This window comes from Lepidochelys kempii, chromosome 7 (genome assembly GCF_965140265.1).
Source record: "Lepidochelys kempii isolate rLepKem1 chromosome 7, rLepKem1.hap2, whole genome shotgun sequence".
NCBI classification, from domain to species: domain Eukaryota; kingdom Metazoa; phylum Chordata; order Testudines; family Cheloniidae; genus Lepidochelys; species Lepidochelys kempii.
Genome location: NC_133262.1, coordinates 94,190,392 through 94,208,389, shown reverse-complemented (window position 1 = coordinate 94,208,389; position 17,998 = coordinate 94,190,392). Strand labels below are relative to the sequence as shown.

The following is a 17,998-nucleotide window of genomic DNA, read 5'->3' as shown; positions in this document are numbered from 1 at the left end:
GCACGAAGGGATTCGCTTTGGGAAGCGGAACGGTGCGCTGTCGCTTCGGCTTTGCCGTGAAGCCTCTCTAGCGTCTTCCTTCATTCCTTTCTGGTGTCCTCTCCAGGCCCGAGGGGCTGCCATGAAAGGGGTTTGAGCCCAGGTCCCCCTTGAGAAGCGAGCACGGGTCGGAGACTCCCTCGCTCTTCCTGCGCTCCCCACTTGGACTGAGGGGCTCTACAGACGGGCAGCTTTCCCCAGCAGATCCGCAAATGATTAACTCGGAAGGAACCTGCTCAGCCCTTATAAAAATCCATGTGAAGGGCGTGAGTGGAATATCACCCGGAAAATGCCCGCGAGGAAAGGGAGAGGCTCAGGGGACTTGCTTGCAGGCGGGGTGCGAAGAGCGGGGGGATTTTATACTTCGGGATCATTCAAATGTCTCACATTAAAGGGGAATACAGGCGTTTGAAACCAAAGTTAAACAGGCTGTGGGGAGTTGCTGACTCAGCTCGGGCTCTGCCGTGTTTGTCTGGGGGATGCGCATTGCTTTGAAAATAGCGGGTGTGAGTGCGAATTAAGAAATGTCCGGCTACCAGAATTGCCCCTTTAAACAGCCCCAGAACGAGTTTGTGTTGCGCCCTCCTGTAGCATGCGTTAGACACCGGCCCATGAGCTTTCGTAGCTCTTTCGGCCCCTTTGTAAATGCAAACCTGCCTGTAGGAGTTGCGGACCTAGACTGACCGGCGTCATTTTCCCGCAGAACTCCTCCTCGTATATAGTAAGGCTCTGCTAACCACCCATAGCCTCTTTACTCCTGGGTCACAGGGGCAATACATGGAGTGAGCTGGACTTGCTAGCTGTACCTCCAGCAAACAGGATTAATCGGGCCTGGAGCAAAGGAAAGCGGAGACAATTCTCCAGAGGGGCCTCTAGATTTCAGGGAAGGGAGCGCCACTGAACCTTGGCATCTAAACAAACAACAGGTGTCTCCTGTATGCCGCCGCGCCAAAGGATGCAACTGGAGCTGTGTTAGCAAGCGGAGATGGGGCGCAGGACTACTGCGAGAAAAGGCTGCATCCAGCTCCCAGAGGCCAGTGCCTTGGGAAGTACATGTGCTGTGCATACGTTGTGTAAAGCTGTTGTCCTGACCAAGGGAGGGAGAGTTTTCCCTTGGACCAGCAGGGTAAGACTAACTAGAACCCAGAGACATTTGCTCCCATTGACGCCAATAGGACAACTCCGGTTGACTTCGGCTGGGAGCAGGAGCCGACCCCGCATTGAGCCAACAAGGCTTTCCAGAGGAGACAGTTCCGGGAAAGCCCAAGCTTGCCCGCTGCGCAGCGATCTGCTTTGCGGTAATACCGCTCCTGAGGAGGACTCAGCGGAGAAACTGGCTCGGATTAGCCTGATCCCATACTTCTCACGCAGGCAAAACTCTCAATGACATCAGGGAGAGATCTTCCTACGTACGTAATATGGCACGAGAGTGTGTAGTACCCGGCCCAACGTTAAAATGCCTGCAGCAGCTTTTAGTGCGGGAACGTGTTGGTTCGGATTTAGACAGCACCTGGCACGGTGTTTTCTGCACGAGGCGTTAGGCAAGCTTAGTGTTCCTTTCATGGCAGTGTAGCTGCACTGGAATGACTTGCTGAGCCGGGAGTCAGAGAGGAAGCTACAGGTAATGTCAGCCGCGAGACCGGAACCCAAAGGGCTGTCTACCTGCAGTCCACTGGGAACCCTTTCCCCGGCTTGTGCCAACATCCACCGGGACCCGGCTCTCAGCCTTCCATTGGCAGAACGCCGTGTGTCTGCAGCTTCTTCCCCGCGTGTTCGTGCCCTGCTCGGGCTGAGCGGGAGCGGGGCTGGCAGGCGCCCCTTGGGGTGGGGAAACGAAGTGTGCAAGCCTCCAAACATCCGTTTGCTAGCGCTGCTTTCTAGTAAAACCCCTTCCGCCTTGCACAAGGGGGTCCTGAATGAACTGCAAACGAGCAAGGGGCGGGTGTGGGGGACGGGGCTCAGGGAGAGCCCTGGAGAGAGGAAAGAAGAGCTGGAGAGCAGCGTTCCCTCTGAAACACTATTAAAATAACGGATCACTTCACGTCGAGCGGGCTGAGACCTTTGTCCCGTCTCCAGTAGCATCAGCATCAACGAATGACACGGATCCTGGGGGGTTCGGTGGAGTAAGTGGCAGACTCTGGGGGCCAGGGCCGGCTCTAGGCCCCCGCAAACCAAGCACGGGACGGCACTTTTCAAGGGGCGGCATTCCGGCCACCCTTGTTTTTTTCACTTGGGCAGTTCCCCTCTCGGAGCTTGGAGCGGCAAAAAACCTAGAGCCGGCCCTGCCTGGGGGAAAGGCGAGGGGCTTACAGGCTGGGGCGCTGTGCCCCGCTGGACTCCGAGGGGCACGCAGGCTTGCGGTGGTGAGGATGAGAATGTGAGTGACCCTGTGGATTGGCTGTCAGTGGTGACCTGGGTCCCAGCCCTCCAGCTGCAGGGATCTGTCACAGCAGCTCTCTCTCCTCTCAGCTCCCCACCCTCTTTCAATCAATACCCTCACTTCTCACGGGCTCCAATCATTGCACTGTGTCACGCTCTTGAAGTACGCAGCAAAGACGTCATCTCTGAAGGTGGATCGGAGAGTAGGCACCCAATATCTATATAAAACTGGTAAAGGCCGAGAATAGTTAAAAAGGACAGAGACGGCGAGAGGAAGGGGGCAGAGGGACTGGGCTGCAGACTTTGCCGGCGGACCGTTCGCCTTTGCGATCGCCACAAAAGTTATGGGAAGCCGTGAGTACCCAGCCTCTTTCTCTTTCGCCCCGCAGGGGCTTTGGCAGATGTCGCTTTGCTGGTGCCGCTCTGGCAGAGGCCCAGCTCTCCCTTTGGGGATGAAGGGAGAAAGTCAGCCGGACGCTGGCTGCTCCACGCTAGGGGAGTCGCCACCAACCACCTATTAAGCCGGGAAGTTTCTCCAGCGGAGCCCTGGGTTGCTGCTCTCAGCATCCCGAAGCTCTGGTTTCTAGCAAACCTGGGACCCGTGGGGGAGTGAAGTGAGGCGGACACGTTAGCGTAGAGGAGACTCCCTTGCTATATAGGGTCTCTGTTGGAGTAGCGGATCCGGCTTTGCTCGGAGAAAAGGAACTGTCAGCCCGCCAACTGTCGTGCGAGGAAGTGCGGTTCGCTTGGAGGGCAGCGCCGGGCAGCAAATCTATCGCACCCCAGCGGCTGATCTTTTTTTTAACTCGGAATCACTCATCTCTGCCAAGAGGCCGGTGTCACCGGCCACTCACCCGCTCGAGGGCACGTAGCCCAGGCGGCAGCCGAGAGGGGCAGGGACTGAGCGTGGGCACCTTTCTGCAAACCCTGAACAGCTCCCAAGCCACGCGCGCTGTCGTGGGGCTTTTCCAGGCACTGTGAAATCGAGGGCTTGCCTGTCTTGTTCCTTCCCTCCCGACAGCCTAGTCCGCTGCTCTCCCAGCCCGCTGCAGAGGTGCTTTGCCGGGGGACAAGCGACGCAGGGCATCCGGCTGCGGCAGCCGCGGCCGGGAGCCGAAGATGTTGCTGGCGGGGATCAGCGCGTGGTCCTGGCTCGAAGCTGCGCTCACCGCCGTGCTGGCCCTGGGGCTCCTCCTCACCGTGGCCCGGCACTTGTGGACTCTCAGGTGGACTCTGAGCAGGGACCGGGGCAGCGCTCTGCCCCTCCCCAAAGGCTCCATGGGGTGGCCGTTCTTCGGGGAGACCCTGCACTGGCTGGTCCAGGTAAAGTATGAACGAGAGCACGTGTCCCCCTGCGGCGGGGGCTGCGGGCAGTCTCCGGGCTGCTAGGCCAGGTGACTGCTGGCGGCGGGCGGGAGGTGGCTCACCACCCGCTCCCTTCCGACCCGAAGCCCCTAGGATCAGGCTGCTCCTGGGACGCCCAGAACTAACTAAAACGTGAGGGAGGGATTTAAATGCGTTTCATTCCTGAGCCACGTGGGCCCCGGAGCTGGGCTCCCCCCGCCCTGCAGGCTTCGGGGCGGAGGTCGCCAGGCTCCGCGCAGCGAGCTCCCCTCCTGCTCCCGAGGAGCCGCGGACCTGTATGGGGCGAGGGGGCTCCGCAGCCAGCAACGCTGAGCGCGGCCGGGTCTGTCCCCGGGGTGGGGCTGGCGGGCTCCGAGCCTTGCCCGGCGCCCCTCGGACCCGCGCCAGCTGGCGCGCGGCCCCGGTGGTGGCTCTCCGCTTGACTTGCCGGCTGGTTGCAGGGCTCCAGCTTCCACAGCTCCCGCCGGGAGAAGTACGGCCACGTGTTCAAGACCCACCTGCTGGGCAAGCCTGTCGTCCGAGTGACCGGGGCGGAGAACGTCCGCAAGATCCTGCTGGGGGAGCACAGCCTGGTCAGCACCCAGTGGCCCCAGAGCACCCAGATCATCCTGGGCTCCAACACCCTGCTCAACTCCACCGGCGAGCTGCACCGGCAGAGGAGGAAGGTGCGCTCCGCAGCGACCCTGCGCTCGGGAGCGGGGGAGGCGGCCAGGGCAAGGACCGGCACAGCGCTGCTCACACGCGCGTGCCCGGGGGATTTTGACCTGGGAGGGTGGCGTTTGGAGCCGTGTGTAAAACCCCTCTGTAGTTGCGGGGGGTGGGGGTGGAGGGCAGGCAGCGAGGGGCTGTGTGAGCGGGGCGGAGGCCCAGGGTCCAGGGAAGGCGGTTGTAATTCACCCCTCTGCAGCCTGCGAAGCCCACGTTGCCTCGTGGCCAGGCTCTTGCCACTGAGCCGGCAGCTCGGTCCAGCAGGAAGCCAACTGGCGGCGGCTGCCAAGTGGGTAGCCCCAGTTCCCCTGGCTGTGCAGCTGCAGGTCGGAGAAAGTGCCAGCAGCACCACCAGCCTTAACTCTCTTCTCTCCCCTCTCCCTAGATCCTGGCTCGAGTCTTCAGCCGCGCTGCCCTGGAGAGCTACCTCCCTGGGATCCAGAAGGTCGTGAGCTGGGAGCTGCGGGGCTGGTGCAGGGAGCCTGGCTCCATCGCGGTTTATTCCTCCGCTAAAACTTTGACTTTCCGCGTTGCAGCTCGGGTTCTGCTGGGCCTCAGCCTGGAAGAAAAGCAGTTTAAGGACCTGGCCAAAACTTTTGAGCAGCTGGTGGAGAACCTGTTCTCCTTGCCCCTGAACATACCGTTCAGTGGGCTGCGCAAGGTACTGTTGCCGGGTTACAGGCCCGACTCGCTCCGCTTTGCTTTCCTCTGCTCTGTCTTTTTGCAGCCTACCGAATATAGGCTGCATTGCTTTAAAAAAAAAAAAAAAAAGTCCAGCGCCAAAGTAGCCAGCAAAGCCAAGGTTGATCTCCAGGAAGTTAAAGAGAACTGTAAATAACACAGAGCCATGAAAGCCCACCACTCACTCTTACCCTGCCCCATAAGGGTCTATGCATGAGTTCTAGCTTTCGTAATGAAAGGTGGATCGCTATTGCCATTTTAAAGTACAGTGAATCGCCTTCTCCCCGTCCTCCCGTCCCCTCAGGAATTCCCTCTTTGGATATCTTACCCCTGACATGTCCCTGAGTGGGTAACGAGTCACGTTTAAACAGGTTTCATTGCTGTATTAGTTGCAGTGATCAGTTAGATTTTGCCCCATTTCTTTTGCACTGTTTCTTATAGTGTCGGATTGTTCTCTTATTACAGACTATTCTCTAATTACTCCTCCTCCTAGCCATTTCTTTTTGTTTGTTTGTTTTTCTGTATATTTACTTCCAGCACCTCTCTGTGTTGTTGGCTTCAGTTTATTCTTATATAATGTTTGATTGCTAAGCATGTTATATCTAGAGTTTTCCCTGGAGTAAATTTCAGTTCTGTGATGCAATATTCTCAGCAGGATAGTGATCTGTCCAATTCCTTTCCACAAATTATTGGCTTTGCTATTATCAAGGTACATCGGGAGCACACAAGTTCTCCGCACCTGTGTGCTGGTTCAGAGAATGCCACTTCCTTTGGCTGAGATAGTCCTTGCTGACATCTATTTATTACCTGAATAGTGTATAGTCTGTTGACTTGTTTGTGCTGTAGTTCTGTGGGTTATGAGGTGGGAGAGGGCTAGAAAGGACAGAAGGGACCATTGTGACCTTCTACTCTGACCTCTTGTATAGCACAGGACATAAAACTTCCCCCCAAATAATACCCTGAGCAGATCTTTTAGAAAAACATCCTATCTTGATTTAAAAGTGTTCAGTGACAGAAAATCCACCAGAACCCTTGGTAAATTGTTTCAAGGGCTAATCACTCTCACCATTAAAAATATAGGCCTTATTTCCCCTGTGAATGTGTCTAGCTTCAGCTTCCATTGGATTGTGTTATATACCTTTCTCTGAAGAGCCCATTATTAAATATTTGTTCCCCATGTAGGAGCTTACAAGCAGTAATCAGTTCACCCCTTCACCTTCTCTTTGTTAAGCTAAATAGATAGAGTTTCTTGAGCCTATCACTATAGGGAGCTTCATCTGTAGATTTGATTACATTGGATGATTTCTTGGGTGTGTAATTTCCTAGGAGTTTGAAAACAAATGGAAAAAACAGAACTTCTGTCATGTGGCATCATATTGACATTCACATGGGTCATCAACAGGGTGGGAACCTTTAGATCTACCCAACAGACCTCTGCCACCTGAGCTAACAGCATAACTGATCATTCTCTGTGTAGACTAGCACTAGAGGAGCAGGAGAAACTCACTTTGCCAGTGGGTTTCAGAGATATTTGCTGACAGCAAAGGAATGGTGAGATTCAGGAATCTTGGGTTCAATTTTAGGTACTGGAGGGGAGTGTGTCTAGTGGGCACAGATTCCTTGGCCTCTTCCCTCCTCCCCCACCCCACAAGCTTTATCCTTTCTACCCAGTTCTCTTCTACTCCCAATATCCCCTCCATTTCCAACCTCCTTGCCCAGCCAGGCCCAGTTCACCCAGGCCCTGTGGCTCCTTATCCCCAGTGTACTTGCCCAACGCCCAGCCAGTCCCCGTTCCCCTGCCTCCTGGTCCAGTCTTCTCTCCCTCCCCAGGCTCTTTGTCCCAGTCTGTTCAGCCAATCCCAGTTTTTCCCGAGCACACTGATTCCTTCTCAGATCTGTCTTTCCTTTCCTCATGTCCTTCCCCACATTCCATTGGTTCCCATTTTCCTTGTCCAGCTAGTCACAGTCTCCTCTGAGGTCACATTAGATCTAATGGTTCCTTCTAGCCTTAAAACCTATGAACCATCCACCGCGCATCCCATCCAGCTCCCAGTCCATCTTACCCCACCCAGCTGCGAGTCCTAGTCTCTTTGTCCAATTAGTCCGTCTCCCACATCTCAACACCTAGTCCCAGTTTATCCTCTCCTCTCTTCCCTTGGGGACAGCCTTCAGTCTCAGTCCTGTGTTTTCTCTTCAAAGCCTCCTTCTAATCTACTCCCCATCTGGTTTTTGTCCCCTCTGCGTTCAAATCAGGCTGCTTCCCCTTTTATGCTATCTTGATGCCTGCAGGGGGGACAGGGCATGAAGAGCATAGGAAAGATAGTTCTTGTGCTTTCAGTTCCAGTGCCTGACTCTGGCATGGCCTGCAGCAGCCCAGAGTTACAATTTCAGTTGAAGTCATCTCGGCTCCCTGAAACCCCAAGCTGGAGCATGCCCAGAGCAGATGGAATTTCCAGAGTTTTTAACTGTCAAGATCTAGCAAGAGTCAAAGGCTTATAACTTGTCCAAATGTGGGTGAATTTTCACAGGGATGGCTCATCCCTGACATAAAGGGCACGCCCTGACAAATTTCTCATCCCTGCACCAAATCCCTGTGGGAGCTAGAGACTCTTCAAGATTGCCATAATCTTTTAACATGGGTAAAACAACATATTTTTCACTAGTGTCATTCATGGAAAAGACTGAACCATTTGGGCCAAAAATTGCTAAAATACTTCAGCCTGATGCAGACACCTGACATGGAAAAAATTTCATCCCAACGGTTTAAATTTGGCAAAGCTATATGCATATAAACAGGGTCTTGTAATGGGAAGAGTAGAGCAACCTTGGCTATAATACTTTGGTCTAATTTTGGTTGTTCTGTTTACTGTGCAGGTGCTGGGTGGTGTTGGTGGCCTGTGACCATATTATTATGGAGTCATAGTGTTTAATGCCAGAAGGGACCACCAGCTCATCTAGTCTGACCTCCTGTATATGACTCTATTATAATATAATCCTAGCAAATCTGTGCATGGATTTCTTTCAGGTTAGATTATCCTGCCTCTGGGCTTCTGCAGTAGGGTGATCTCTAGTAGGATGAGGCCCACACCCGAGACAGGCTTCTTGTTACAGAACCACACACCTTGCATTCCGAATGCACTTCCATTTCACATAGTGACAGCTTCGGAGCTGACTCCTCCATATCCTATTAGATGTTTGGTTGCATGGAGGGTTACTTTAATGGAAATGCAGCCTTCTGACAGATACATTTACACACAACCAATTGGGTGTGATTATCACATATTTAGCTAGTATACTTATCTGGAATAGCGAACCCCTTTGTCACTGCCTTTGAAAAGCCCCTGAAAGTTTCTGGAGGCCAACATTAGACTGGGGTAGGCTTGTCAAGTCATCCTCTCTTATCCAGGTACCAGAGAGCCTCTTTTGGACATAGCAGAAGCTGAGTTTGTTCATGGGAGTCATCAAGAGGTCACTGTGGCATCAGCCCTCTAGCTTCACTGCTTCCCTTTCCCCCCCACCCCCTCCACCCAAGTGTTCCTTGGGCAGTCCTACTCTTTACAGGGTGTGTTGGAATAGCACAGGGAGAAATTACCCAATTCCCAACAGTCTATCCGCCCAGTGCCAAGTAGTTCCAATAAAGACAAACCCAGACCTGAAGAAAAGCTCTGTGTGGCTCTGAAGCTCGACTCTCTCACCAACAAAAATTGGTCCAATAAAAGATATTACCTCACCCACCTTGTGTCCCTAGCATAGACAAATGAATTTGTCCTTCCTAGTCTTTTAATTGCGAGGTGTCAGATTGAAGCACCACTCAGAGCACAAAAGGAGAGTGGATTTGAGCTATTGGTATTAGAATAAGAGGGATAGGATTCTTGGGGTCCTTGAGTGCTATTCATCCTGGGTAGGGTCTTTTTCTGGGTTTTTTCTTACAGTGCTTCACTATGGCTGGGTTGGACAGTCTCTGAACAACCATGTCTGACTCTTCGCAGGGGATCAAAGCCCGGAATATGTTACATGAGTACATGGAGAAAGCCATAATGGAAAAACTACAAAGAAAGAACTCGGAAGGTCATGGTGATGCTCTGGATTTCTTAATAAACAGTGCCAAGGAGCATGGCAAAGAATTCACCATGCAGGAGCTGAAGGTAAAGAGAATCTCCTTTGCTGTTTTGTTTCTAACTGTCTTTAGAGCAGTTTGCTTGGGGGGCACCTGATATCTGCTGGCCTCCGCCTTTGTTTTACCCACTCTGGGAGAATCCATCACAAACAATAACAAAGCTTGTAGTTAACCGTCTTCCTCACCTTAAGTGCCCCTGGCCACTAAACATCGCTTGTCCACCGCGATGAAATAAGGGTCTGGAAAAAAAACCCAAACCCCATAGAAATGCAAGGATGTTGAAAGAGGGATTGGACACCCAACACTTAAGGTAGATGTTGAGCAGAGAAAGGTGAGCTTTGTAGCATCTCACCAGTTCCCAAGCCTCAGCAGACAGCAGGTGAGGCGGACACTTAGGAAGAGTGTGCCAGCCCCACCGACATCCTTTTCATGGTTAAATTGCTTTGCATTTGAACTGAGTTAATATTTTAAAAGTAAATAAATGCCTCTTTTGCCCTCCTACCTTATCCTCTTGGCTTTTCTTCCAGGCATCTGCCTGGTTTTACTAGAATACCGCTAGGTTTGTGCAACTCCGATGGGCCTCCTTGCGTATCCGTGTATTCTCAATACACTTCAAAATCTTATCTTTGATATGATAGACCCGATTGTGCAGTCCTCACAGACTTCCATGCCTATTGCAGCGGGGCCAATGGATCATGCCACTGTGTTCCAGGGGCAGTAAACATAGAAATCTTTGAAACAATGTCAGAATGACTCCTGAGATGGAATGATGGACTCTGGGTCATTCCCTAGGACCAGCTGGTTAATTATATTACTCAAAATGTGGATCTGCTCTATGGAATAGTGAACATGAGACAGCACCGTGATTTAAATCAAATCCTATCGTTGTTACTCAGGCAAAGCTCCCAGTTGAAAGAAAGAATTGAGAAAGTATTTGTCTTTAGTATTGAGTCAGTGCCTACCACCAGGCTATTCTGGGTGTGACTGTTGGTGTCATATATAAAAATCAGAACTAGTGTTTATGAAGTTCTGGGATAATTTTGAGCCTGTGCAGTAGCTGATTGAAGTATATTTATAATTTTGAGTTTTAAGATATCATATGGAGATATCAATCCAAAACCAGGACTTACTGTAAAGCCTATTTTTCTCTTCTCCCGCTGAGAATCAGCTTCTATCCTTATTGCCCTGGGCTTCCAAAAAACAGGCATGTTTGGCTGCCATATTGGCAGAACTGCCAAAATATTGACGGCCTTCCAAGTCACCTTCTTTTCCAAGCATATGTGAAGCCAGTTTCAGGGTATAAGATACTATTAACTTGTATGCTGCTTAGCTTCCTCCGGGATGAAACGTGTATGCTGCTTAGCTTCCTCCGGGATGAAATCGTGGCTCAGTTGACTCCAAACTCCTATGAACTCCCGCGGGGTCAGGATTTCACCCCGGATCTTTATCTCCTAGGAGCAGGTGACCTGTTTTCCTAAAGGTTCTGAATCTTTGCTTCTGAAAATCTGGAATTGTGTGGACAGAATTGCATTGTCTCCACATGAAAACTCATCACTGTTTGTTGGCATCCCTCCTAATAGCGGTAAAAGTCCTTATGCATTTCCTGAGATTCTTAGGCGTTTAGTGTAGGCAGCAAAATGGACAGCGACAGAACACCCAGCGCCATCAGTTTAGCTTATGCTACAAAACAACAACATCATAGCACATTAAGTCACAGAGACCTTACACCACAGGCCCATTCCAACAATCCTGCGTTGGCAGGAGAAGGAACCATTGGGGGGTCTTTTCCTCTCCAATCTTCCCCATTCCTGGCATCTTCTCACTTGAGCGCGTCACAAAAAGAGCACCGTTTGGCTCTGAGCCCGGGGGCAGGATTCTTTGTGGGGAGGCAGCGTGGCCGAGTAGATAAACCACTGGACTGGTATCCAGGAGATGTGGGTTCTGTCACTTCCCATTCACCTCTCTGTGGTTCGCTTTCCCGGTATTTAAAATGGGACAATGCTCTCCTGATGAAGAGGTTTGGTTGGTTTATTTGTTTGTTGTTCAAAGCCTATCCTATGTGGAACTCCATGAAGGGGAATCCAATCTGCAAATAGGGAACTATAAACTACTTTTCTCCTGAGTAAAAGAGGGTGTTTGCCACGGGTTGTGTAGCACAGCAGTAGTACACTGTATAACTAGTTTACAAGGAGAATAATCTATTTTAGCGATTAATTAACATGACCAAATAAATTCGACGATGTTTAAGAAAAGCTAAACTATTGGACAAAAAGAATGCGCTAATTTGTAAATAATGCTCAACAATATTCTCCAGGAGCAGCTAGCTGTGATTAGAAGAGGTATATGTGACATTAGTCAAAAGAGGTGAATATAACTATATTTGTGAAATTAAACACGGGTATCTGTAATGTAATATTTGCCAGATTATACCCAGGCATCCCTAATGCATACTATTCAAAAAATAATTATATGAGCAATTGGAGAGCCCCCACGGATAAAGCCAAAGCTAAGAGGCGGGTGTGGCTCATCCCAGTCGAGATAACAGTGATGGGCAGGGAGTCAGCGTGGGTTAGTATATTGATATGCACTTCTGTTGGCGGTGCAGTTAGAACCTTCCTACATCAGATGCATTTAAAGAAACTTTCCTGTGGATTATAAAATAATCTGTGGTTACTGTCTAATGTGGCAGCGCCTTTTACCAAAATAAAATGACGGCGGAATATGAATCTAATGGAATGATCTGACTAGGTAAAAAATCTTAGGTGCTTTACAGCACTGGATACGCATCTCTGAGAGTGTACACTAATTTCCTGACTCGCTTTGTGTTTAAATACTTTTCAAAGAGCACTTGCCACCCCCGCGAGATGCTGGGAATTGTACTCGGGGAATGAATGCAGCATGTGCTTTACAAAACCAGGACTTGCAACAACCCAGGTTAAAAAGCCCACCGTTTTATCGAAACCACCAGAAAAAGCCGAAAGCCACGGAAAGGGGAAAGAGCACATCCTTTATCATAGCAGCGTAGGGTATAGCACGGTGGCAGGGATTGGGCCTTTTGCTTTCTGAGAATGCACTAAAATAGATTAAACTATAAACCATTGCATTAAAGTCACAACAAAGGTGAGATTAAAGTTTGCAGGAAAACAGGATACTCCTGAGGCTGTTTCCATAATGAACCAGACTGAATAAGAGGCGAGGTGAGGTCTACAAAAGGCCCAATTGGGTTGGCTCTAAAAGAATAAATAAAATACTTTGTCGATGAATAAAATATCTTCGCGCCAGGACGTTCTTTCCAGCCGCATTCATTCGCAGGGAACTGCTTTATTTTCATCCTTTGTGCGGTGACACAATGTTCAGTTCAATATGAGCATTGTAGAGACTAACACAGAGGGGAACTCAGCATCCCCCCCGATGCAGCAGTGACTGCGCGGAGCTTCCCCTGCGGAACTTCGCAGTGGGCGAACCCGGACACGGCGGTCACGAGCACAAACGCCGGAGTACTGCGAAGGTCCTGTTATCGGGGATGCCCAGTTCCTGCTCATGTCTACGGGAGCCATGTTATACATCCTGGAGAGCCAGCACACCGACAAATCCTCCTGTTTTGCCATAGACTTCAATGGGGCCAGGATTTCACAGCTGTGTTTTGGATTCACCCCTTCCCTTCTTATAGGCTTTCACCTGGAGAGGGGGCTGTTGGTCCTGGAGACATTCCCATCTTTAGGTCACCACCTACAGCCCTCTTTTTGCCTCCAGATCATCACCGGCAGTCTCTGGCAATCCCAAGTTCCTGATACACGGTTTGCAGGTGTGTTGTAACTGCAGAGCTTGTCTCTCTCCTGGGCAGAAGTTGGTCCAATAAAAGATATTACCTCACCCAACTCGTCTCTCTTCCCTTTACCTTAGCAGTTATTAGGGAGGCTTAACTGGGTGTATATTCTGTGCATAACGGTGTGTATTCTACACAACATATGGGAGGTGTGATGCTCAGCCTTGTGAATACACAGCAACAGCAGTCCCTTGAGTGTGCATTAGAGAGCCAGAACTAGGACAGACATAGTTACAGAAAGGCAAAATAGTTATTGTCAAATATTTCGGTCATAGTTTTGAATGCTGGCTTCATAGTCATAGTTCACATCCTAAACCTGCACTTTTTCCTTTGATTTCTGTATGGGTGGGAAAGAGAAAGGGGAGCTAAGAAACTTCCAGTATTTAACCTTCCATGACTTAGCTAGGGCCTGGCTGGTTTCCTGTAATATTTTAAGGGAGGTCCTTAGAAGGCTCTGATTGTACGGTTGTGAGGATCCATGGCTGATGGATGTTTTGCCTATGTTGTGGGCGCAGATACTCCGCTTTGATTGTCTGGGATCATTCTGTGGCTTGGCTTTGTGCAGAGTTACCCGAGCCACACTGTGACAAACTTGTCTGTAAAGCACCGTATGGACAATTGGGTCAGTTGTTTTCCTTTGCAACACACCTCAGTTTTTGCTTCTAGGAAGCAATTGGATCCTTTGGCTTGTTTTTCACACAACACTAAATAGCATAGGAAGGAGGCATGCGGGGGACAGTGTCTGGAGTTCTTCCGGGGTTGTCCCATTACTTGTTATACAGGGCTTGGTTCTGCCAGATGCTGAACACTGTGAGGCAATCCAGCAAAGCCCTTAACTTGACACACATGAGTAGGAGAATTCCCTTAATGTTTAGCTCAGCACCTTGCAAAATCCAGCCCAGACGATTTAGTTCAAGTGGCGGCACATCTATGCACAGTGTGGCTGTATGGGAGAAAGGTTGATAGCCTCAGGGAATTTTGAACCATCGAAGATCATTGACAGGATTTTAGATGTTCCACTATTGTCATCGAGCAATAAGAAAGTTTGTTAATCTACAGACTCTGACATGCCCTTGCCTTTGGGGCAAGCGAAGAATCCGGGATTTGCCAAACATCTGCGTCTAGGTAACTCTCTATTTGCTACAGATCTGCAGAGGTTCACATACATACATTATGATGACACAGCAAGTTTCTTATTAGTTTTACTCACTGTTGGCCTGAGTCCAGTTCTATTCATGTACATGGTGTCTTCACATTGACTTCAGGGGGCATTTTTGAACAAACGTTACCCGTTTTAGATGGTAGCATCGGAACCTAGGACTCCCGGACCAATATCCACCACTACCAATGTAGAAGACATGCCATTCGGGAGATTATTTTTCTAAGAAAGTGGAAGAATCTGTACATATCAAATGTAGTGTCTGGCAGACGGAGACCCCGGTGTGCATCTGAGGACAAATCTCTACGGCTAAGTGTGAGGATAACCTTTGCTCACAAAATTCTCAGCCAGGTTCTTACTCCTTTTCTTTCTCTTTTTACTGATAATGGTTGCAGGTTCGTAGGGAGTAGTGGAATAAACAATCCATTACATAAGTGGTAGAAGTGCAGTATAATGCTCAGTTAGCAAAGGAACGCAAGTCCTGTAAAGTTAAAGAGATTTTAGTTTCTAAACACTCAAATGATGGAAATGAAGACAGGCCACGTGGGGCTAGACAGCTGTGCTGATAGGGAACAGGTGGGAGTATGATTTGAAGATTAAAACACACATGCATTTAAAACTGTCACGTTTGATTATCTCGCAGGAGTCAGCGATTGAGCTGATATTTGCTGCTTTCTTCACCACTGCTAGTGCCAGCACGTCTCTGATCCTTTTGCTACTGAAACACCCCTCGGCGATAGAAAAAATAAGACAGGAACTGGTGTCCCATGAATTGCATAGGCAGGGCCATTGCCTTTCGCCTGCGGTCTCCCAAAAGAACCGCCCATGTATTGAATCCCGTCAAGGTACACCGATGGTCCTGGAGAGAGAAAGGAAGGACAGTGACTCTCAGCAGCGTCTCCGCTCCACGCCAGAAGGGACGCCGAAGAATCAAAGTCAGCAACCTGATCTAAAGGCGGGAGGAGAGGCCGGGGATGGTTTTATCCGGCGGCCTCCTCTCCTTAAGGAGCCCACGTTAACCAGAATGACACCAGAAGCAATTAGTTTGAATACAAAAGATCATTATTCAAACCCCAGGCAAGAAGAAGCCGGTCAGCCGGCCAGCAGGTTCGAGGTGCCCACAGGGCCAGTGATTCCAGGGGCAGAGTGTCATTGTCAGCCTGAGATGAACTTGGATAAGTTGAGCCGTCTGCGCTACTTGGACGGTGTGATTAAGGAGGTCCTTCGTGTGCTGCCGCCCGTTTCTGGAGGCTACAGAACTGCCCTGCAGACCTTTGAGCTGGATGTAAGTTATCTCTGTTCTGCAGTTGTTTAAAGACTAGGGTGTGGCTTTGAGCCAAGCATCTTTAGTTCATTTATTATGTGTATCTGCGTGTCTTATCAGACAGTTTTACACCATTTTCTCCTTCCTCTCTAGTGACCTCTGGGTATTTCAAAGGGCTGATTTCCTAATAATGGCAGCTGTGCGACTATTAACACTTGTCTGTAGAACGAGTTTATCTTTAGTGTGAAACACTTGTTAAGATGTAAGATATGACATTTTGCCAACTGCAGGTACACCTGAGCGAATGCAAAATAAATTTACACCGAATCTGTTTTTTTGCATTTTAACATTATAGAAAGCAGCACAGAATACAGGGGAATGTTGCACGCAGCTAACTGGCCACTTAAAACGGAAAATGGAAAACATAAAAGCATCTAGAGATCAAATCCTTGGTTATTTATTTGCAAAGTAATTTATTTATATAGGGCCCCAAGATGTATTGGGCTTCCCTGAAAATCAAATGATACTGAGTTTACTAAATCAGCAACTACCGAAATGTGACAATATCACAGCGTGAATACAAGAAATGACAACGCAACAGAGCAGTATAGAACCGCACAATCGCACGGCAGGCCCAGTTCTACAAGTAATAGGACAGCAAGTCTTGCTCAGGCACCGCAGCCCCGGTGAGCGCAACAGGAGTGGGACCGCTTGTCTGAGTAAGAGCTGAAGGAACAGGCCCTGGATCCAGCTGGCGTCAGCACACGAGCCCTGTTTGTGTCCTCGGGACCACGGGCCCGAGCGAGGCGAGCAGGATTCTGGTCTCCCAGTGCCCTTCCCGCTCCAGCAGGGTTTTGCACGGAGGAAGAGCAGTAAGTTAGTTCCATTAACCCCGGTGTCCTGCAGGGGCGTTTATCCGAAGCTGCCGCATTAGAAAGGGTGGTTAGTTTAGCATCCAGGGCCCCCAGAGGGAGGCGCCCCGGCCCCGGTCGAGTTAAACATCCCACCCAACACCCCAGCATCTCCGTCCTTCCTGGAGGAAGCCAGAGCCGGTTTCTAGCGGAGGTCCGTGGGAACTGGGTCCGGGGCTCTGTGCAGGGCGGCGTGTCGCCCTCTGGCGGCCGAAGGGAACGGATCGCTGGGGGTGGGGAGGCACGGATCGGGCAGGTTTCTCAGTGAGACGGGTCCCAGGGCCCCAATCCTTAGCAGCAGCAGCAGCACAGCCTCTGGGACAAAAAATGGGGATTGGCCCTGCTCTGAGCAGGGGGTTGGGCTAGATGACCTGCTGGGTTCCCTTTCAGCCCTGGTATTCTGTGATTCTATGATTCTCCCTCGAGCAGCTCAGCCAGGGGCCCCCAGCGCCGGTGCCAGCTGCCCCTTAGCTGATGGTCCTCTCCCGCCTCCCCTGCAGGGCTACCAGATCCCCAAGGGCTGGAGCGTGATGTACAGCATCCGAGACACCCACGAGACCGCAGCCGTGTACCAGAGCCCCCTCGAGAGCTTCGACCCGGACCGGTTTGGCTCGGCCCGGCAGGAGGACGACAAGGGGGCAGGACGCTTCCATTACATCCCCTTTGGCGGTGGGGTCAGGAGCTGCATCGGCCAGGAGCTGGCCAAGGCCATCCTCAAGCTGCTGGCCGTCGAGCTGGTCCGCACGGCCCGCTGGGAGCTGGCCACCCCCAGCTTCCCCGAGATGCAGACTGTGCCCATTGTGCATCCCGTGGACGGGCTGCAGCTCTTCTTCCACCCCCTGCAGCCCGGCGGCGCCAGCACCCGCCGCCAGGGGTCCCGGGAAGCTTGAGCCGTCGCCCAGGCCTCTGGCGCTGGGGCGGGCTGCGGGCAGGGCGAAGAGGGGAAGCCGCCGCAGAGGGGGACAAGCACCAGGATTTGTACCGACCGGACACAGAGAGCGCCACATGAGCCCCTGGGCCCGTTTCCTTTTCGCAGCGGGGCTGGGATCCAGCTGCTGAGAGGGGGCCCAGACCACCCATCCCCTCCTTCTCGGTGCCCTGCTGCTGCCCACCACGGCAACAGGAGAGGGGCTCCGGATGCAGCAGCAACTCCGGTGAGATCTCCCTTTCGTCACACTAGAAAGGCTTGGTTTGTGCCATCCTCACTGCACCCCCCGGTGGGGAAAATCAGGGCCCAGCTGCACTCTGAGGAGTCAAAACCACAGGGAAAGAGTCCACGATCCAAGTATGCAGTTTCCTTAAACTTCAAAGGTGTTGGCTGGGGGAGAGAAACCAACTGTTCTAGATTTTAAAACAGAATCCCCCAGGACATAGATTCGTCTGCTACCTCTCACCTGACTCCTGAAAGTTTAGGGGAACGCCCTATCCACTGAACATCCTTCCAAGCCACGCTGTTGTCCTGGTCAGCCCTCCTGCCCCCTTCCTTCTGACTGGATAGAGACAAATGCAGAAGGGAGAGAGAAATAACTGTCTCTAGCACATTTTTATT

General features: G+C 51.0%; 1 protein-coding gene across 1 annotated transcript; it reads left to right on the top strand.

Moving 5' to 3' along the window:
• Positions 1-3,537: 3,537 nt before the first annotated feature.
• Positions 3,538-17,339, top strand: CYP26C1 (cytochrome P450 family 26 subfamily C member 1). Its single transcript, XM_073354777.1, has 7 exons — positions 3,538-3,741; positions 4,224-4,448; positions 4,877-5,152; positions 9,162-9,317; positions 14,918-15,310; positions 15,371-15,559; positions 16,950-17,339. Exons 1-7 carry the CDS (start codon positions 3,538-3,540, stop codon positions 17,337-17,339), a joined length of 1,833 nt encoding a protein of 610 aa, XP_073210878.1.
• The last annotated feature ends 659 nt before the right edge of the window (positions 17,340-17,998 follow it).